The sequence below is a fragment of the Nyctibius grandis genome, chromosome 26 (genome assembly GCF_013368605.1).
Source record: "Nyctibius grandis isolate bNycGra1 chromosome 26, bNycGra1.pri, whole genome shotgun sequence".
NCBI classification, from domain to species: Eukaryota; Metazoa; Chordata; class Aves; order Nyctibiiformes; family Nyctibiidae; genus Nyctibius; species Nyctibius grandis.
In genome coordinates this window covers 6,810,978-6,830,175 of record NC_090683.1, presented here as the reverse complement: position 1 = coordinate 6,830,175, position 19,198 = coordinate 6,810,978, and the positions used below count along the sequence as shown (strand labels likewise).

Sequence of the window (19,198 nt, the reverse complement as noted above, 5' to 3'; positions counted from 1 at the left end):
AACAGCCAAAGCCTTAATGCTTCACCCTGAAACGTACCTGGACCTGCCCCCGGACTGTCCCGTGTGCCCGGATCTGTCTGGTGAACGGCCCGAAATACCGAGGCTGAGCAGCGTCTGCTGCGTGGGGCACGTCTGCCCCTCGGCCTCCCCGCTCCTGCCCGGAACGGCTGGTGCTGTGAGAGCTCCTGCGCGGGGTGATCGCCCAGGGACGCCGAGCTGGCGCGGCTGAAAGCCCGAGCAGGCTGGCGTGCGAGGGAGCAGGGGTCTTGTGGCGGTGTGAGGGATGTAGCTGCTGTTGAACAGCTCGATCGCTGGCGGAGCAGCTGTCGGCTTCCCCCGGGAGAGCTGTGAGCTACGGGGAAAACAGCGTGTGCGTGTGGGGCGCGTGGCTCCGGGCAGAGCAGGCGTGTGCGTGAGGCTTCGGCGGTGTGACTCTGGTGTTTGCAAGGAGATAAGGAATCGTTGGACTGTTGCGCTTTCCCTCGGATGGTTTTTTGCCTCATCGCGATGCTTGTGGTGCCTGAGCTGCTGTGGGCATAATTTCAAATTAAAATGGAAGCAATTTCATGCTTTAAAAATGAAAACATGCATCAGTGATGTTAGTGTGTGGGAGATACTTGCATGTACCGTGGTCTGACCTCTGGGCCACAAAGCCTGGTGTGTTTTTTCTTGTGTGGATTTACTTTACAAATCTGATGCTGTGTCAGCTCCAGCTTTGGCGGGGGAGTATTGCGAGTCCTTTCCAGGAACACTGACCCTGGGCTTGAGGTTGGCTGCGAAGGCCGTTACGATGCTCCTGGCTGCCCACTGACAGGCTCCTCGTTGTTTCTGCTACCCCGGCTACACAGGAGAGCGCGTGGTTTCGTTTGTGAGCTTGGAAGTGTTGCTGTAAAGCTGGATCCTTCGTGCTAAAGGCTGCTTTGTGAATGCCAATTGGAAAAAAAGAAAAATGAAGTGGTTGGGGACAGCAGTGTTACTACCCATGGGATATTGCAAGTCCCTCGGCTTTCTGTATCCGACGGGATACAGAGGGAAAGCTGCTGGGCTGTTGTTCCGTTCCCAGCACGGACACGGGCTCAGCTCCTGCGCCCGCCCGCGAGCGCTGGTCTCCGATCGCTCTTCAGCCCTTTGAATGACCAAAGCGTTGGGACCGCGCAGTGGTTTGCTCTCCTTTCCAAATTACTTCCTCAGATTCAGTAATAACTAAAGACGTTCGCTTACCTTCAAGTGGGTGGTTTTCATCCCGTTTAAATTTGTGCCTTGTACCCTCCCCTCCCCTTTCTTCAGCAGAAAGGGCAGCCCGTGCGCTGCACCCAGCGGGGTGAGGCGGCTCTGGGGCTGTCGCAGCCGTGCCGTGTCCTGGGGGGTCCCTGGGCTCCTGCTCACGGGGCGGCAGGAGCCGTGCTTGCCTTCCAAAGACGGCGCGTAACGCCTTGGCCCTCCTCGGCGTCCCCCGCTCCCGCGGGCAGGGACAGGGTTATCCCGTCTCCTCTGAGCAGGGCGAGGCCAGTCCTCGCTCTAGCCCAGATCGGGCCCCCGAAGGCAGGCTCTGCTGCGGGGCGGCAGCAGGCGCCGAGCCGAGGCATCGGCCACGGCACGGTGTGACCGAGCCGGAGCTGTGGCACACGCGGGGCGGCAGCGACCTGTTGGGAGAGCCGGGCCGCTGCCTCCGGCTGTGTGTGCCACTGGGCTGCGGGTCTGGCACAGCCAGCGTGGCCTCGGTGGCCCCGTCCTCCTCCTGCTCTCGAGAGCTCGTGGTTCAAAGGAGGAAATCGCGTGAAGCACCGGCGAGGGGTTGAGTGCGCGTCAGCAAACCGAGCACCTCCATTGCATGCGTCCGCTTTGTTGTACGGCGTTAAGGAGTAGCCAGGACAAACCCGGGCGCCAGTGTGAAGCCGCCTTGGAGGGGACGCCAGGCCCTGTGCTGCAGTGTTACCTGAACCGCAATCCTGAACGCTTACCTCACTGTAAATATCTCGGCCTCTCCCGGGGGAGGAAAGGCGTCGCGTGGAGCAACCCCTGTCCCCGTCGCTTTGCCAAACACGGCGTCCTCTCCAAGACGGGCTTCACAGCGGTCGGAGCCCTGTCCCTGCCCGGCCCTGCCTTTCTAGGATGTGAATGGTAAAAATGTGAATATTTGTTGTTTACTTCATTAGGCATAACTCATAATGATGTGTTTATATGAAGAATATCACAGACTGAAGCAAAACCATATGCAATTGGTTTACTTTATTATAAACTGTATATGATGTACAAACTAATAAAAACTGAAATGACGACAGTCTCACTGTTGTTCTTGAACAGGCAAATAAACAAGACGCTCCAGCTGTGCGTGGCGGTGCTGGACGTGCTGGGAGCGTTGGGCTGGTCCCCGGGAGGGGGTCGGGTTTTCCTGCGCCCCTGGAGCCGCCCCGGGCGGGTGCTGGGAAACGCTTTTAAAGTTCTGATGGAACGAACCGGCGTGAGGTTTCTGTTAGGAAAGGCCCGAGCTGACCCTCGGGTGCTCGCCCCGCTGCCTGGGCAGAAGCTCGCCAGGGTCTCTCTGTTGAAGGTAAGGGAGGATTACAGGTGCTGTGGGGCTGTGTGTATATATATAAATTTTTATGTTATAATGAGAATTTATTCTCATCCAGCTTTTTGAAACAGCAGGAAGTACCTTGCTTTATCGGAGCGTTTACCAGGTGAGCCCCACAACACTCCTTGTTTTAAACATCCGTCGGAGAAACGCTTCTCGCCCGGGCAGTCGGGCTCCCAAGCAGCGTCTGGGTGTGCACCCCCACCACAGCCCCCTTGCAGAGACGGGCCCAGCACGTGCTTCTCAATCACAGTAAGTATTTACATCTGTTAATACGGGATTAGTTTCACTACGCAGTTCACCAACAGCCACAGCGTGAGTTAAACTTGGCCTGGCCTGAAGCCGTTAGCTGAGCTTTGTGTTAGAGCAAAGCAGCGCCGGGGCTCCCGCCCGGCCACGAGCAAGAGCAGGAGTTCCAATAGAACAGACTCTACCAGACGTGCTGGGTCATTAACTTTTTTCCCAGCCAGTGGTTTAGGTTTGAGCAGACTGAAGTTACGCAGTTACGGTACCTCCACTTACCTCCTAAATTACAATGTTACTGCCATCCTAACCGAAACATTCAAGTGCATTAGAGCCAAGTAGTAAAATCTTGCATGAAGTACGGTTCTGTACTTCAGACATGATTTTAGTTGCTATAAAAAGACAGAAAAAGATGTCAGTTCATCTCTTCCACTCCCTGCCAAGGCCGGGTTGGACCCTGCAGGACAAGGACACTGGACAGTGCTTGGTCCAGCCCACGGACAGGTGAGGTGCCACGACTGGAGCCGCGCTACAGGAACCGCGTCCCTCTCCTGGGACTCCACGGGTTTCCCTTTCTGTGGTTTGGGGTTTTTTTAAGGCCATGGTGGCTCTCTAAGACATCACCTGGCACGTGCTTTCCTCCCGCTCCCCAGCAGGGCTCTTCCTGGCAAGGAAGGAAGCGATCCCGAATCGGGGCTGGGCGCGGCTGGTGGCCACGGGACTGACCTGATCCCAGCCATGAGCTGCCCCTGCTCTTGGGGGCTGAACCAAGGAACTGCCGCACGTGACACGAATGATCCACAACTGGGCCTTGCTGGTTGCTACCCAGTGACTCAGCTACCAGCACGACCCATGTCAGCCCCTTGGGTGTGGGAGAAGGGGAAGAGACGTGACGCAGTTCCCGTGGCTTCAGAGCAGTCGGGCACAGGCTTCTGGCACTGACAGGTAAAGATCTAACGATTGTGGTTTGGGGGGATGTTATAAAGAACCCAGCTGATCTTCCTCTGGGGAAGAAAACAAGCAGCCCGCCACGGCTCGTCCTCTCCAAAACCCTCCTTGCAAATACACTCAGCAGCACGTTGGTTACCAACACGTTACGTGAGTTTGTCAGTCACGAGCTGCTTGTTTTCTTCCTGTTCTGGGGCCAATGAACTCTCCCCCGAGAGGCTTCACACCGGGGCTGGCAAAAGGGCTTACTTTAGTAACGGTAGAATTATTTCTCTTTACACTTTTAAAGGTTACAGGAGTTACTTGCCTTTTAAAAATAAACCAACCGCCAAGCTGCCCTGCCCACGCGCCTAGATGATGGTGCAGGAGCTGAACGCGGAGCCCCGTTTGTTGGTGCTCTGCGTTGGCACGAGTTTTCCTTTGCCATAGTACCCTGAGAATATCGCCTTCACGTCGAGCTTTTTAGAGAGGACGAGCATCCACATTCCGTTCCCGAAATACAGCAGTTTCCCCCCACCGATTTCCCCCACCTGATCCCCTTTGTTCCCCGCCTTTTCCAGCTTCACAAACTCCAGCAGATCGAGCCCGGTCTGGACGGCTTCCACGCCGTTGGCGCAGCCGAGGGTGATGTGAGCGCGGCTGCCCTTGGGGAGGCTGTCGGCGGGCAGGATCTTGTCGGCGTCCCCGGGCCACAGCAGCAGCTGCTGCTCGCTCAGCTCCACGCGAGCACCGACAGTCTTTGTTGTGACGAACAGCGCGGACACGGACAGGGTGAAGCCTTTGCCGTAGGAAGCCTTCACAGCCTGGGAGGAGAGGAGAGAAGCGCAGAACAGGGCTTTAACCGCCTGCAGCCAGCGGGGACGTGCAGCGGCGCGTTGGCTTTGTGGGCTGAGCACTGGAGCTCCGGCTGTGACCTGTTCCCAACGCTGATGGCAACTGGCAGCTCATGGCCCAAAGCTCCTGCTCCGTGGACTCAGAGCTGGTTACATCTTTTTCCTTCACAACTTCCAGTACTTAACTTGGGCTCGTCTGATTTGAAATAATTTAGTGGAAGTGCAAATACCTTAAGTCATCATCGTTCCAATCAAGCCATTGGAGATGACGCTGGAAGTCGGGGGCGATGGGGGGCAGGAGTGTTGTTTGGAAACTAACAGGGAGCAGGCGCCGTCTCTCCTACAACTGACTCTTCTACCACACAGGCCACGTGGACACACTCCCTGTCCCTACGTTTGGCCCCTCGGCTCCGAGCCAAGCCGCGTCCCCGGCCCACCCCGAGAGGGTCCCCTCTGGGACGGGGGCAGCCGCGGGAGGAGCGGAGCCCCGGTGCTCACCTCTTGCTGCGCGTACTCCTCAGCTCCAGCTGCCTTCCCGAAGTCGGTGTATTTGGTGGTGCAGTGCAAGACCCCGGGCGGCCTCTTCACAAAGTAGCTGGTGAGATCTATTTTTATTTTGGGATCTTCAATAGCAGAAGCAACTGCAAATACAGGTAAACAATATTAGTGTCAAAAAATGACCCCCTGATGTCCCCCCACGAGCCAAATCCCGTCTCAGCTTTCTTTACCAACCTGTCCTTCATGTTTCATCTTTCTTACTGCTGAAAAGGACTAGATGGGTAAATAAAACTCCTCCTTCCACCTAGGCTAACCGTGGATGTAACTAGGAAAGAGAAGCTTCTGCACCTCACCACGGCTCGCCTTGACCTTGGTGTTGTACGAGTCCCTTAAGGGACCAGACTGTTCAGCCTTTCCCTTCTCTTTGGCTCATCACAGCAACCAGGGGATGCCCGGCCACGCTGCTGCCATCCCCACCCAGCTCCCTGCAGTGCCACCCCAGAACAGGCTTCTTAGGAAAAACGGTGTCATTTATTTTTACTTACAACAGCAACTTTGTCAACTATGGGAAACAGATTAGTATCTTTAAACAGGTTTTCTTGTTGCTAACTTTAACTAAAATCCCCTGGAGAAGCTGACCGCGCGTGCTCCACTTGCCAAGTGCCAACATTGCATCAACAGAGTAAGAACTTGGTAAGACGCTTCTATACGTACAGTATTTGTTCTCCTTCTTGAAGGCTTTGAGACTTCCAAGCTCATCCAAGAAGGCCTGGCCAGCCTTCCTCAGGGTCTCTGAACTTCTTTTGCTCAAAAACCACCCAAAATACATGGGCAGAAATTCCTTCTCCAAGCTCGGCTTCATCTTCTTCAGCTCTTCCACTGACAGTTTCCATTGGTTCTTGTCCTTCAGCTGCAAACAATCCAGCCGCCACTGCGTTTTGGGCTCGGCAAAGACGACTTTGTACCGGTATTTGTCAGCAATATCGAAGAGTTGGTCCAGTCGTTCCCTCTCATGGTGAGTGTCATCCAAAACGATAACGCTGACCTCTCGTTTGCAATAGTCAACTAGATCCTCGTCCACCTTTGAGTACTCTTCAGGAACGGTGCTTCTTATTGCCGGTGTGATTTTATAGCTATCAGCAGAGATGACCTTGCAGGCATCTTTATACCTGTCTTGGATAGCCTGGGCGAGGGTGGACTTCCCGCTGCCAGGCAGCCCTCGGAGGATAAAAAAGGTTTTAGATTCTTTGACTGTGGAGATGGTGTCTTCATCGTCAAGGAAAGGGAACTGCAAGCCTTCGGGTCGCTCCTTCGCTGATTGAGTAGACATTTTCCTAAATATTTTAGGCAGGAATGTGTGGCTCTTCTTTGAGAAGCCTCTGTTCTGAAATGCAAGAAGGAAATATTTTGCAGGGCGTGCGCTCCCACTGCACCCGTGTGCGCCGCTGGGCAGGGGGGGCCCGGGCAACGTCCCTACGCCCACGGCCCCTCACCTCGTGCCCCGCTTGGCTCAAACCCCCTCGTGCAGCCGCCCGGTGGGTCCCACGGCAGGACCCCGGCACCGACCCGTGGGGCTGGTCCCACAGCAGGACCCCGGCACCGACCCGTGGGGCTGGTCCCACGGCAGGACCCCGGCACCGACCCGGGGGCTGACGCTGCGGCTCCGGCCTCGGCAGCTGCCGTCCTGCCTGACCGGGAAGGGGAAGTTTTACCCGTCACGTGGCAGCAGCTGCAGCTCCACAAAGCCTCAGCCCAGGCAGAGCACAAGTGTCAGAGTTATTTCTGAACACTTAAACAAACACGTGTGGCCACCGGGTCACAGGGGCAGGGCACTGCGGGGAACTCCGCCTGCAAACGGGAAACGAAAGTCCCGGCAGGTTGTGGCAGCCGCTGCGGTCTCATCGCTTCATCCGGATAAAAGAGACTGCGAAGGGCTTTGAGCCTGTTCAGGACCCTCCATCCCCCCAGGAAGGGCTGTTCGGAGGAAGGGCTGCGAGGGGACGGTCTCTTGCGTTAAGAATTGCCTTTTTTTCACGCCGTACTGAACATCAGCACCCAAAGTGCCCCAGAGGAGGGAATCTGGGCTCCTCTTGAGACCAAGAGCAACTGAAATTGCTTCTGGCAAAGACAAACCCGCCCCGCAGCTGCTGAGCTGAACACGAAAGCGAAACCAGCCCCGAGCACCCACAGAACCGCCGGCGGTTGGGAAAGGCGCTGCCAGGGAGCTGCTGCGGGCTCGCCCTCCCCTCCTGCCAGCAGCGCCCGTAACTGCACTCCCAGAGCAATTCCCAGCAGGGCCTGGGAAAACGGGACTGGGAGGAAACGAGGAATTTCTCCAACTGTGCGAGTTTTCAGTAGCACCAAGGGGGCAGCCACTGGTTTTCGGCTCAATGTGCGAACTTGCCACCGGCCCTGCCCGGCTCTGGAGCCGAGCGCTGCGCCAGGGGCTGCAGAGTGATGCCGAAGGAGTAAGTTTTGCCTTTGATGCAAAAATCGAGGGGTTTTACATACTATTAGATAAATGCTCTGCCCTGGGCAGAAAAACACGGCTTCCCTGTTTCGGGGTGAAGCTGTTGTTTAAAAACGAACTATTTCAGTTGATTAACTTCCTCTCTCTTATTCCAGAGTCCTGCCGCAGGAATGAATGGGCGTCTGGGAAGAGCGAGGACCACGCAGCTCCCCTGGGCCCCCCGCGTCAGCCTCCCCACGGACTTGGGGCTCTCGGGCCGTCGTACAAGAGGAAGCAGCTGGTGTGAGCCGCCTCCGAGAGCTGCTCCTCCGAGAGCTGCTCCTCCGAGAGCTGCTCCTCCGAGAGCTGCTCCTCCTCGCAGTGTAAGTGTCCTGTCCAACGAGGGGACGTTGGCTTGAGCCATCCCCACAGTGGGGCCCCGTGTGCCAGGCCGGGGCCGGGCAGCCCCGCTGTCCCCCCGAAGGCAGCTGCGGGCGATGGCAGTAACTGAAGCCGCTTTTCAAACGCGCAAACAAAAGAACAATAATAGAAAACACCCCCCGGCCCCATTGTTCGGTGGCCAGCGCGGAGGACAATAGTCGCCTTCATGGGCCGGGGCCACGCAGCGCCTGGCCGGACAATGGCCCCACTGAGCCCCGCGCCGGCGGAGCACCGGGGTGCCGGGGCGGACAATCCCCCATTGAGCCCGCGCCCCGTCCCCTCCCTCCCCGCTGTCCCCACAAAGCCCCTGCTTGTCCCCGCGCCCCGCGGGGAAGGAGCGATGCTCCGGGGGCGTCCGGGACGGAGCCGCTGCACCCCCGGCTCTACCGTGGGGACCCCGGGGCCAGGGCTTGGACCTGGGGCCCGGCCGCCCCCTGCACCCCCCGGGGCCAGCGCCCACGTGTCGGCGACGCCGCCGGGAACCGACCCCCGACCCCGGCCCCGCTCGCTGCGCGCCCCGGCCCCGCACTTACCATGGTGAGCGCAGCGGCCGCCGGCGGGGAGCGGCTCTGGGGCGGGCGCGGCCGCGGCCCCTTTCATAGCACCGGGCCCCCCCGGCCCCGCCCGTGGCCGCGCAGGCGCGAGGGAACCGGGGGGGAACCGGGAGGGGGAGCGGGGGGCCGGGCCGGTCCCTCCCCCGGAGCCTCAGCCCCCCGCCCGCCCGGGAGGGCCCCGCTGCGGAGGGGCCGGGAGCGGGTGCCCGGCAGCACCGGCCGCCGCCGGACGGTTCGTTCCGCCGCCTCGGGACCAGCGCGGGGCACGGCGGCGGTTTGTCAGCTCCGGTTTATTCATCCTCTCTCCCCTCTTCTCCCCCCCCGCTCGCGGTCTCCTTTCCTTCTTCGTTCCCCCCTTCTTCAGCGGTTCCCTGTTCCTCATCGTTCCTTTGATCTTCCTCTGGCTCTTCATCCTCTCGAGCCTCTGTGCTTTGTTCGCCTCCCTCCCTCTCTCTGTCCTCGGAGTCTTCCGTGTTTTCACTGCTGCGATCATCATCTGGGGAGGAAAAAGCGACCTTAGACCCAGTCCCAGCACTGAGCGATCGGGGGAGCTCAGGAGAACCGAGACCCCCCACCTCCACCACCACCATGAGAAAGCTCTCCTCGATTTTCTGTCTCACAGGACTCGGGTTGCTGGTGATTGATGAGAGGCGAGCGGACAGCGGGGGCTGCACCGGGGACGCGTGGGGCGTGCTGCCGCCGCCTGCCCGGGCTCGGCGTGCTCCGGGGTGGGCACGGCTGGACGAGGTCAGTGCTTTTACACAGATTTTAATTCAATACTTGCAAGGAAATCAACACTTTCACACTCCGTGGGTTCTAAAACGCAGCTGATGGTTTTGAAGGCCTCAGCGCTGTGGATCTCACTTATTCACAGTCGCTTTTACAGGCACGTTTTGCTTCTGACTGCACCCGCAGTTCTGCGTTCTGGGCACTGGAGCTGCTTTCGGCGTTATTAAAAGCAGTTTTTTAACTGGATGGCACTGAAGAGTGAAACCAGGCTCCTTCGCTGTTACCCGGGCTTCATCGCCATCACTCACTCTGGTTTATACCTGCTCAAGATTAAACCTTCACCACCAAAAAACTGAAGCCACAAATTGTAACCGCCACGGCTTCACATATAAATTAATTCCTCCTCCTATGTACGAGCACAGAGGATTCAATATGGGCCAGAAATGTGGCTGCTTGCTACCTGGGAATGGAGTGCTTCGCTCCTGCGCCTTGGTCTGTGCTCCAGAAAAGGACAGTGGAGAATTTTTGTACTTACGGGGCGCAGAGGTCACAATGATAACTACCTGGAAGAGAGTGAGCTGCCACTTCTTCTCTTTTTTTGTTCAGCTCTTCCATGAAGCTTTTGCTCACAGCATCTAAGGCCTGGAAGGGATATGGCTTATTAATAAAAGCTCTAGAAATGCTGTGACAGACCTAAGTTCTTCCTGTTTTCTTTGGATCTCTGCTATCGTTATCTGCTCCTTTCCTACCGTAAAACTCTGCAGTAGCATGCTTCGTCTCTCCCTGCAGTGATTCCTGCCTGTTAGTGTCCCTTACCAAATGTCTCCTCCCCTGGAGACTCACCGCTTCACCCTTCTCTATGTTGGACTAGTTAAAAACTGGGGTTAAGTTTTCTGAGCCAGGAGGTTTCATAACTTTTAATATGTAAACTGCTTCAGGGGCTGCATTTTCCCACTCCTAACAGCCTCGCTCTGCAGGGATGCTTTCTCAGTTCACAGGACACCAGACAACAGCTGAGCTAACTTGCTGCTGCTGCCCCAAGCTTCTCTCCTCTTTGCAACAACCCACTTACATTAATGATGGCCTTTTCAGCAGCTTCATCGTGAAAAAGCTTTGCCTTCTCAAGTGCTTTTTCAAAGTTTTTGATTGCAGGCTGGTAATCCTTTAATTTTACTGTAACAGACAAATGAAAACATCTATGGTAACACAAGATGAAGAGAACAACAACAGTTAATCAAGTAAGTCTCCAATGAGAGGTCTTGATCTGAACAGTTACTTTGGCTGTGAACTCACAGAGATGTTCTCACTAAGGTGCTGGACAGACAGGCTGTCTCCATCCTTAGAGGAACGCTTGTACTAACACCTTTACCTTGAGCTTCTGCCACTAGCACAGTGGCATGGAGTTGCCACTCAGCATCTCCCTCTTCATCCGCTGACTGCAGGGACTTCTGCCCGTAATTCTGGGCTGCTTCAGCTTTATCCAGCTCAAGGTAACATCGGCCAATTTCATGGAACAGCCAGGTCTTCTCCAGGCTGGATTTTGCCATTGGAATCTTCTCCTCCCAACTTCAAGCAGAGAGTAAGAAAGGCAGACACTGACTCTCACGAGGTGCAGTTACAATTGCAGCCCCTGAGTCTACAAAGGGCTCCAGATACTGTTGTTACGAAAAATTTCACACCCCCCCCTTGCTAGCAGTATGGATAAACAAACTGAAAAGACAGCATCTATTTAATTCAAAATACAACCTTATGCCTTTTCTAATTTTACTAATTTTACATACGTGTCAATAGCTTGCTGGAACTTGCCGATTCTGGCATAAATTCTGCCGATGTTATCGAGGGCTCTGGATATGGCATCTGGCAGGTCACTGCGGTGGAAAGAAAAAGAAATCCCAGTAGGTGACGTAGTCTTGTCCCCGATACAGTCTGTGCTCTCTTCAGCCTTATATATTTTCTTTGGTGCTCAACATGACATCAGGCAAAGTGTTGAGAGTTAAGAGGTGAAGGACCTATGTCAGACTGAAAGTCATAAAATCAAGGCTGCTATCGTGGTTTGAATGCAAATGATTTTAAGAGAAAACGTAGCAGAAAACTTGCAATTTCGAGTCTGACCTTCCTGAGAAGGAAGTGTGTACTCGAGGGTAAAGTGCTGAGAATGGGACTTGTGTTCTCTTGCTTTGCTTCAGCAGAGATTTTGATGTGCCACGTGGTCTATGTCCTTTAAAAATCTGCTTCAGCCTCCTCATTTGTGAAACAGTGAAGACAGTAAGTCACTAGAGACCATGACACTTGGGCAGAGTCTGAACGTGTTGCCCTGATAAATCTCCGGGTGAGAATTACTACATTACCTGATGCTAAAACATCCCACCAGAGGTACTTTCCTCTTTTCCCCATCCATCTGAACTTCTCAGCACTTACTTCTGCCTGGCAAGTTCCAGATCCATTTGATGGCTTTGCAGAGCCGCCTCCGTCCAGCCCATCTCTAGCTGAGCGTTCCCAATACAGCTGTGGAGGTTTCCAATCAGCTCGTTCTTGTTGGGAACCTCATCATCTGACCACCCTTGAACTGTTTTTAGCACATGCTCAGCTTTCTTGCAGCTTTCTTCCGGGGAGCCGCCAGTCAGCACTAGAGACAAAGAGGGAAGTTTAGTGCTGGTGTGTGGACACAGCGGCACTGGGGAAGTAAGGCCAAGTGCAGCTGTGTATGCCTCAGAGCTTGGGACAGGTTAGAGCTCCTGGCTCTTCGTGCATCTCCTACACTCCTCCTTCCACCCTCCAAGAAATCTGCCCCTGGGAGGTGGCACTCCTGACTCGCCACCCGGCACTGCTGGAAACCACTTTCATCGCAGCAAGGAAGAGGCAATGACCCTGGCAGCACTTCATACTTGCTGAAGAAAAATAAAGGAGAGCGATGCTTGTTGTCTGAAGGTTTTGAAAGCTCATAGTTATTGCAGCAGGACAGTTTGGTCTTGGAGAGAAAGTTCTAGCTACAGTACTTAGGTTTTTATCTCCTAAATTAGCCCGTTGCTCTCTCCTGCTGAGCTCTGCTCAACGCGCCCGGCTGGGCTGCAGGGTGTTCCTGACACTACCTCCCCCGAGCTGGTGGAGCTTAGAAGAGGTGAATTGCAGTAAGGACTAAATTGTTTTCCCCGAGTTGTAAAATATGTAGCACAGGAAGAGAGAAAGAGACCAGAAGTGGCTGACCCTTCCCTCCAGACCACTGGTTTTCAGCTGCTTCAGCTCTCCACAATGGTATTTTTGAACTATAGAAACGCTGAACCCCAGTGCCCGGCGTTCTCTCAATGAAACAACTTCTGATTGCCAGGCTGGCCAGGGGCTTTTGCTAAGCATGCAGCAGTGGCCTGCCTGGCTTTGATATCTAAGTGGTGTCCTGAAAACCAATCAGCAAGACCTCAAGTACAGAAAACGCTGAGAAAAAAATGTGTTGGATTCTGTATCTAAAAAAATGTTGGGAAAGGTGGAGAATACAAAAGCAAATACTTCCCAAAACTGCCTACTAGTGTTTGGGAATGCTTGCACGGCTGCTGTTCTGGTCTGTAACTACTACAGCAAATAATTACATGTGCCAATCATCATTTTCTTACTGCTTCCAGGCAGGACACCTACACATATCAATGTCCTCCATGCTCTTCACAACGTATCTGCCAACCTCAGACTGTCTTCGTTTCCTGTCCCGGACCCGCCTTTGCTGCCTGAGCTTGCGCTCCCTCACACGGGCGTAGATGGGCTTCTGCTGCCGCCAGAATTCACTGCGTGCCTCCAGGTAGGAAATGCCACTCAAAACCAGGTCCGCTACTTTGATCCCCTGCTTTGTGCTGCTCGCCATTAAATCTGAAAATAAGATGGTAGAACCCAGGAAATTATTAACGTACGTGAGGGATGAAGCTGCAGTTCAGGGTGAATGTTTTTCTGCTCTGATAGATAGTCCTAGAAATCAAAGTCTTCGGTGCTGCTCAGAACTGAGGTGATTAGGAGAGAAGTTACGGAACACTCTCTTGCTGTTCCCCCTCCTGTGTTTCAGTGAGCCAGAGCTGGTGCTCCCACCCCTGGAGCTGCTGCCTTCTCTGCTGGCAAGAGCCACGAAGGGCCCCAGTTAGTGGGGGCGAGCTGTGAGGAGCGAGCGCCCGTCCTCCTGGACAGAACAACTGTCTGGGACATTCGTACTGAAATGGCACTTTGAAAAGTGCTGTGGGTTAGATGGCAAGATGGAAACTGAGAGGGCTTTTACACGCCTGGAAACCAGATAGCCCACATCTATTATTAATGCTAGTAATACCATAAAACCTGTGAGGAGACTGAATTCTTAATTAATTCTCTATTACTGGGTAAAGAGTTCCCTAGAAAAATGACTGAATGGGAATCACCTTTCAGCCTAGTTCTAAAATAAGATACTTCTCCAAGTCCTGCATCTTGATGTTAACAGCGTTTCTAACAAAACCACAAATGAGTTACAGCCTTATGAGCAATGCCCTGCAATTAATGCCAGTGTTAGTGGAATTTATCATTATGACAGAAGTAATTTGTTAGGATAACTGTTTCTGCTTTTGATTTCATCAGCACAGATTGCTTTGGGTTGATTTATTGTCCGTTATAAAAGCCTGCCTTCTAATAGGGAAGCAAATAGCTCAGGCATAGTTAGGAATATTGGATCTGGGTTCAAAAGTACCTGTACGCTCAGACACCTGCCTCTCACGACCACTGCAAGCACTATGTGCTATGTGAGCTCTGACACAGACAAGGAAGAGTAGCCGTGGGGACAGAAGAAAAAAAAGAACCTGCTTAGAAGGAACATTTAGTTAAATACAATGGAGAAAGACCTTTATCCTTGATCAACTGTTCGAGGTAGACCTTGTCAGCATAAAGCTCTCCAAGAAGCTGTCGCTCTGTTTTTGGGTTCCTCGCAGGCTTCTGTTTCCTTGTCCATTTTTGATCCTTAGTCAGTTTGATTTGGAGTTTCTGGTTTACAGTGAGAAAAAATAAAGGAAGTCGGGAGAGATTAGTGGGGAACACTAGAATTAGCAGAATTCTGTTTACACTCCATATAATCCAACTTATTTTTTGAATAAAAGCAAAAAGTCAGCGTCTCACCAATTGCTTTGGTGTCATGAACAACTGAAATTTTGCACCCCGTTGTGCTCCCTCGCTTCCAAGAACAGGGGGAGGCATTATAGTAAGAGCACGAATTAGTTCTGCCCCAGTGTGGGGTGCTGCTCTGGGCGGCTGCCTGCTCAGTGCTGCGGGGGAGGCAGGGCTGGCTGTCCACAAAGAAACAGAGGCTGCAACGGCCAGGGCTTCTGGAACGTCAGGAGGGTATTTCCACAGTTTCACCTCCAAAATCCCAACAATCACAGCACTAATCTTTAGGCCCCTTTCTGTAAGTTGCTTTTACCACTGAGCGCCCGTAATTCCCGCTGAAGGAAGCAATGAGCATTCACCACGCTGACTTTGAAGGGAAATGTGGCTTGGCACCTGGGAGGAACAAGGCACTACCTCAGTGGACCACCCCAAAATTAAGCAATCGAGAAAGTGTCCGTTATCAAAAATGTGAACCTTAAACATCAGGTAAAACCAAAGTAAATACTGGAGATAAATGTACCCTGGCTCCGACCTCGGTGCTGTTACTTATTAGCCTTTGATGGGTGATCAGCAACACCCAACAGGACCAGTCAGGCTGGCAGAGACATTTCAAAGTGGGCTGTGTTTCTCCTTGCTTGCTCTTCCCTCCCCTTCTGCCTTCTCCTTTACATTTTGTGTAGCTTGAGCCAGAACTACATTAAAAACAGCTGCATAAATGCTCTCGTAGCAGATCTGTGCTTCCTACGCTCAGAAGGCGCTTCACTAGAGCAGCCATATCCGCATCCATGTTGCTGCAGAAACTATTAATCCTCTAATGCCTATTTCAGAAAGTATTAGCATTATAATAACTCTAGTTAGCTTCTAAAGCAAGAGCTCTTCAGACTGTACCTCTGCCTGCCTGCTTATAAAGCACAGATCCTCTTTATTCTCCAGTTTAACTGAGGATGGACCTGCAAATGCAGAGAAAATACGTGTTAGTGTTCAAGAATAGCAGTGCAGACGCTTTAGAAATTAAAATGACCATAAACAGGCCAAGCCTATAATGTCCTGTTTGAAATAAAGCTTTCTACTAACTCTTTCACATGAAATATGTGGATGTTGGTATGTTCTGTAAGCAGGGAGTACAGCTCCTAGACGTGGTGCCCCTCGGGATTTTGATTACCATTGTCACATGGCACCAGGGGGTCCCATCACAGAGACATGGAAACAGAGGAGGAAAAAGGGTGGCAGGTTCTTCTGGGGGATCACAGCTGAAGCTTAAAATGGAAGGAAAGCTCTAAGCACAGGGATCTCCAGCAAGCCAGAGGAGTATTTTAAAGTTTTTGTGCACTGACATTAGGGCAAAACTCCCATTTCATTTTCACTCTGACATCCAGTTCTGCTACTCAGATTGCACTCTGGCAGTGGAGGGAAGAGTGAAATGCAGCTCTCAGTTTTGCCCGGTCAGAAGGAAGGAAGGAGCTTCACGTGCAGGTGTAGGAGCCATAAAATGAAACATCTTACTTCCAATGCAGTTGACAATTGCCTCCTGGGATTTCTCGATGCCCAGGCTGAACTTCGCTAGTTCTGGACGTAGTCTGTAGCCTCGGTGATAAAACACTAACGCAAATTCAAAATCACCCATGGTATATAATGTCTCAGCTTTTTGGTAAAGTCCCTAAAATGACATTTGGGAAAAAAAAAAAAAAAGAATAAAAAAAGAGTAAAAAAAAAAGCTTCAGAGATCTCAATTAACTCCCCGCTAGGCAGAAGTGAGAGCCGTATGCTATTGCCACCTGCATACAGCGAAAGCCCATCCTGGAACTCTTTCTCAAAGCACCTCCACTTCTCTGGAAGCAATAAAGATGTCAAGGGTGTGCTCAGAGTCAGCTGTTTCTACACAATACTGTCTCCCAGCCCCTTCAGAGTTTCACACCCATCCGTGGCCACCCCAGACCCTTGTCGCTTCATGCTGTTTACCTTGTAGAATGTTTTGTCATCTTTGAGAGAAGCTTCAGCATATTTCAGGGCGTTTTCTGTGTCTCCAAGTTTCAGGTAACACTTTGAGCGGGCAACAAGACAGTGCTTGTCTCCTTCTCTCAGCTTCAGCGCCTGGAAGGCAGCAGACAGGGCTGTGTCAGCACCGCGGGGCTCAGCGGGACAAATACATACCAGCACGTAGATTTGATGCAACCTGCTCTGTCCCAACAGGGACCTTGATGATGGATGAGGACAAACACAACATTTTTACTGCAAAAAGTATTCTCTTGACGTCCACACGTTCCCTCTACCCCTTCTTTCCATGCCGTAGGTGCTGCCGCCCCTCCCCGAGCACTCCCCCCACACCGCCCCGCGTGTGCCGCCTCCCTTCATGCTGGGACCCCCAAGCGCCCTTGGGGACACCTCCCTCCGTGCCACCACCTCGGTGGGCCGCGTCTCCTCACGCCGCCACCTCCCCTTCGCGTTCCTCCACGTGCCCCTTCGTGCAGCCGCCCCCACGCACCCGAGTGCCAGCGCCCGCGCCCGCTCCCGCCGCCCCGCCCCGGCGCCCTCACGTTGTTGAAGCAGGCCAGGGCCTTGTCGTACTCGCCCCGCTGGCACAGCAGCTTCCCCTCGGTCATGAAGCTGGGGAAGGTGCCGGCCGGCACCGTGTCCTCGTCCGAGTCCATGGCCGGGCCGCCGCCGCCGCCGCCGCCGCCGCCGCCGCCGCCCCCTGGCAACCGCCACTTCCGGCGCGGCGCGGAGCCCCGCCCAGGCGGTGACGTCACGGTGGCGCGCCCGGGGCGGTTTCCCGCGCCCCGGCAGCAGTTTCCCGCGCTGCCGCGGTGCCCCCGGCTGCAGCCCCCGCGCCCCGGGAGCGGTTTCCCCGGCTGCAGCCCCCGCGCCCGGCCCGCCGGCGAGACGGCGCGGCGGGGGAGCTCGCTGCTTGCGGCGGGGAGACCCGCGAGCGGGCCTGCGCCACGCGCGGCCGTGGGCCGGGTGCTAACGGGAACGCCCCCGCGGCGTGTTTCCGCGGCGGGCGCTGGGGAGGCCGCGCCGCTCACGGGCGCGGCGGTGCGGGCGAAGGCAGCGCGGGGTGGGCTGGTCGGAGGTGCGGTGTGAGTGGGGCACGCGTGGGTGGCGATGGAGAGGTGCGCGGGGAGGGGCTGCGCTGCTTGGGAGGAAGGAAATGCGCGTTTTGCCCCCAGCTGAAGCCAGCCGGGGCTGCACCCCGGGTGCTCGCAGTGTCTCTCCTGCCCCAATCCATCCGATCACTTGGGGTTTTGTTCTGGCACCCCGGTTTCCAAAGCCCTGCGCTGGAGGCACGGCCAGAAAGAAAGGGTGTGGGAGAGCAGGTGCTTGGTAAAATGGCTTTGCAAGAGCAATCGCGTGAACGCCTCGGCTCCTGCTGAACGTCAGGCCGAACAGGTTCCTCTGCTCAGCCAGGTCACGAGCCGGTGCCTACCGCAAGGCTTTCACCAGGGCAGCCCACCCCTCTCTCTGCAATCAGCCTACCCGGTGCTGTTTGGTGTTTGCTGGTGGCCGCTGCTACCGGTTTCATCACTGCAGTGTCCAGTCCTGGACAAACAAATGACGAATGCGAGATGCTGCTGGTTCTCTCCTCCTATCAGTGACTTTAGTCTTGGCTTTATTTCAGCCCTTGGCTAAGACCCTGCCAAGATTAATGTTTGAAGGAATTTGTTCTGCCAAGTGGCTCCAAGTGGGTGTGGCACGTCTGTCCTGCTCAGAGCCTGTAAGATTTAACTTCACCATGGGGAAAATCAGCACTGCTGCTGGATTCTGGACGCAGCTCAGGAATGACAGGGCCCGTCCTCACTCCGCGGCTCGTGGGACAGGGCTGGAGCGGCTGCACAGCACCGCGGCGTGGGAGGGAGGCAGGGTGTCTCACGCACGAGGGATGAGACAAACATCAGTTGAGCCCTGGAGTGGGAGGCCGGTGTGACACACCCCTGTCCCCAGGGAGTCGGGCAGGGAATTTCAGACAGTTTAAGCTTTTGGTAACAGTTTTGTGTGGAGACTTTCCGCACTGGCGCTGCTGGGTGTGACACGCTCTCCCCAAGGAGATGTCTGTGTCCTCTGGTTCCCCGCGTGCAGTGGCTGTTGCAGGCCTGTGCTCCAGCCTGGTGACGGTGTCATACAGGCCACAGCGGACCTCACCTCTGGACCAAAGCCATCTGCTCTCCTCAGAGAGACCCCCCCGGGCCACTGCCCTTTAGCATGGCTGATGCGTGCGTTAGTCACAGGTTGGAAATACCAGGGAAGAAATGAACGTGCGGCGATTATTTCTGGCAAGCAGAAGAGACGTGACGGCTGCCGGTAGAGGCGTGTTAGGAAACGGGGCAGCGGGGAGCAGGGAGGCAGGGTGGCCGAGGCCTCACACCGCCGCAGAAACGCCTCTCTCCTGGCTGTTGTCTCCGGTCTGTGCGCGCTCCGCTGCCCTGTGCGGGTGAGAGGCACCCGCTGGCCGTATCCCTGCGGATCGCGCTCCGGTGGTGACGGACGCCGGTGATGCTCCGTTCCCGATCGGGGGCGCCTCCTGCCCCCGCAGTTACAACAGCCCCGTGGGAGGTTTCTCAGGCAGCCCCAGCGCTGGGGCAGGGCCGCCCGGCTCCGCCCCGCTGCCGGGCCCCGTCCCGGCGGGCGCAGGTGCAGGTGCGGGCACGCAGGGCGGGCGGTGTGCGGGGCAGCGGGGGCGGGGAGGCGCGGGGCCGCCCCGGCGCTGGGCGCCCCAGCGGGGCCCGGGGCCAGGCGGGGCGGGCCGGCCCAGCGGCGAGGCCTGTCCTCCCGCCCCGGCCTGGCGCCAGCGCCGCCGGCCCGCGGCTCCCCGGGCCCGGGCGGTCCCGGCCGGGGG

At 55.3% G+C, this 19,198-nt stretch overlaps 2 protein-coding genes across 6 annotated transcripts; both read right to left on the bottom strand.

The window, feature by feature from the left end:
- Window positions 1-2,209: 2,209 nt before the first annotated feature.
- Window positions 2,210-8,604, bottom strand: CNP (2',3'-cyclic nucleotide 3' phosphodiesterase). Of its 5 annotated transcripts, XM_068418527.1 has the most exons (5): window positions 8,521-8,552; window positions 5,812-6,481; window positions 5,098-5,240; window positions 4,297-4,569; window positions 2,210-3,210 (listed from the first exon to the last, which is right to left on the bottom strand). In XM_068418527.1, exons 1-5 carry the CDS (start codon window positions 8,521-8,523, stop codon window positions 3,106-3,108), a joined length of 1,194 nt encoding a protein of 397 aa, XP_068274628.1. In that variant the 5' UTR covers window positions 8,524-8,552; the 3' UTR covers window positions 2,210-3,105. The 5 variants fall into 5 exon arrangements, with proteins under 5 accessions (XP_068274628.1, XP_068274627.1, XP_068274625.1 ...); XM_068418526.1 differs by having other exon boundaries at window positions 3,119-4,569; window positions 5,812-6,476; window positions 8,521-8,604; XM_068418524.1 differs by having other exon boundaries at window positions 3,119-4,569.
- Window positions 8,605-8,824: 220 nt separating this feature from the next.
- On the bottom strand, window positions 8,825-17,071 carry ODAD4 (outer dynein arm docking complex subunit 4). The gene is made up of 12 exons (XM_068418517.1): window positions 16,902-17,071; window positions 16,327-16,458; window positions 15,871-16,024; window positions 15,256-15,317; window positions 14,109-14,247; window positions 12,898-13,122; window positions 11,689-11,896; window positions 11,052-11,138; window positions 10,640-10,836; window positions 10,343-10,443; window positions 9,834-9,912; window positions 8,825-9,037 (listed from the first exon to the last, which is right to left on the bottom strand). Exons 1-12 carry the CDS (start codon window positions 17,013-17,015, stop codon window positions 8,832-8,834), a joined length of 1,704 nt encoding a protein of 567 aa, XP_068274618.1. The 5' UTR covers window positions 17,016-17,071; the 3' UTR covers window positions 8,825-8,831.
- Between the last annotated feature and the right edge of the window lie 2,127 nt (window positions 17,072-19,198).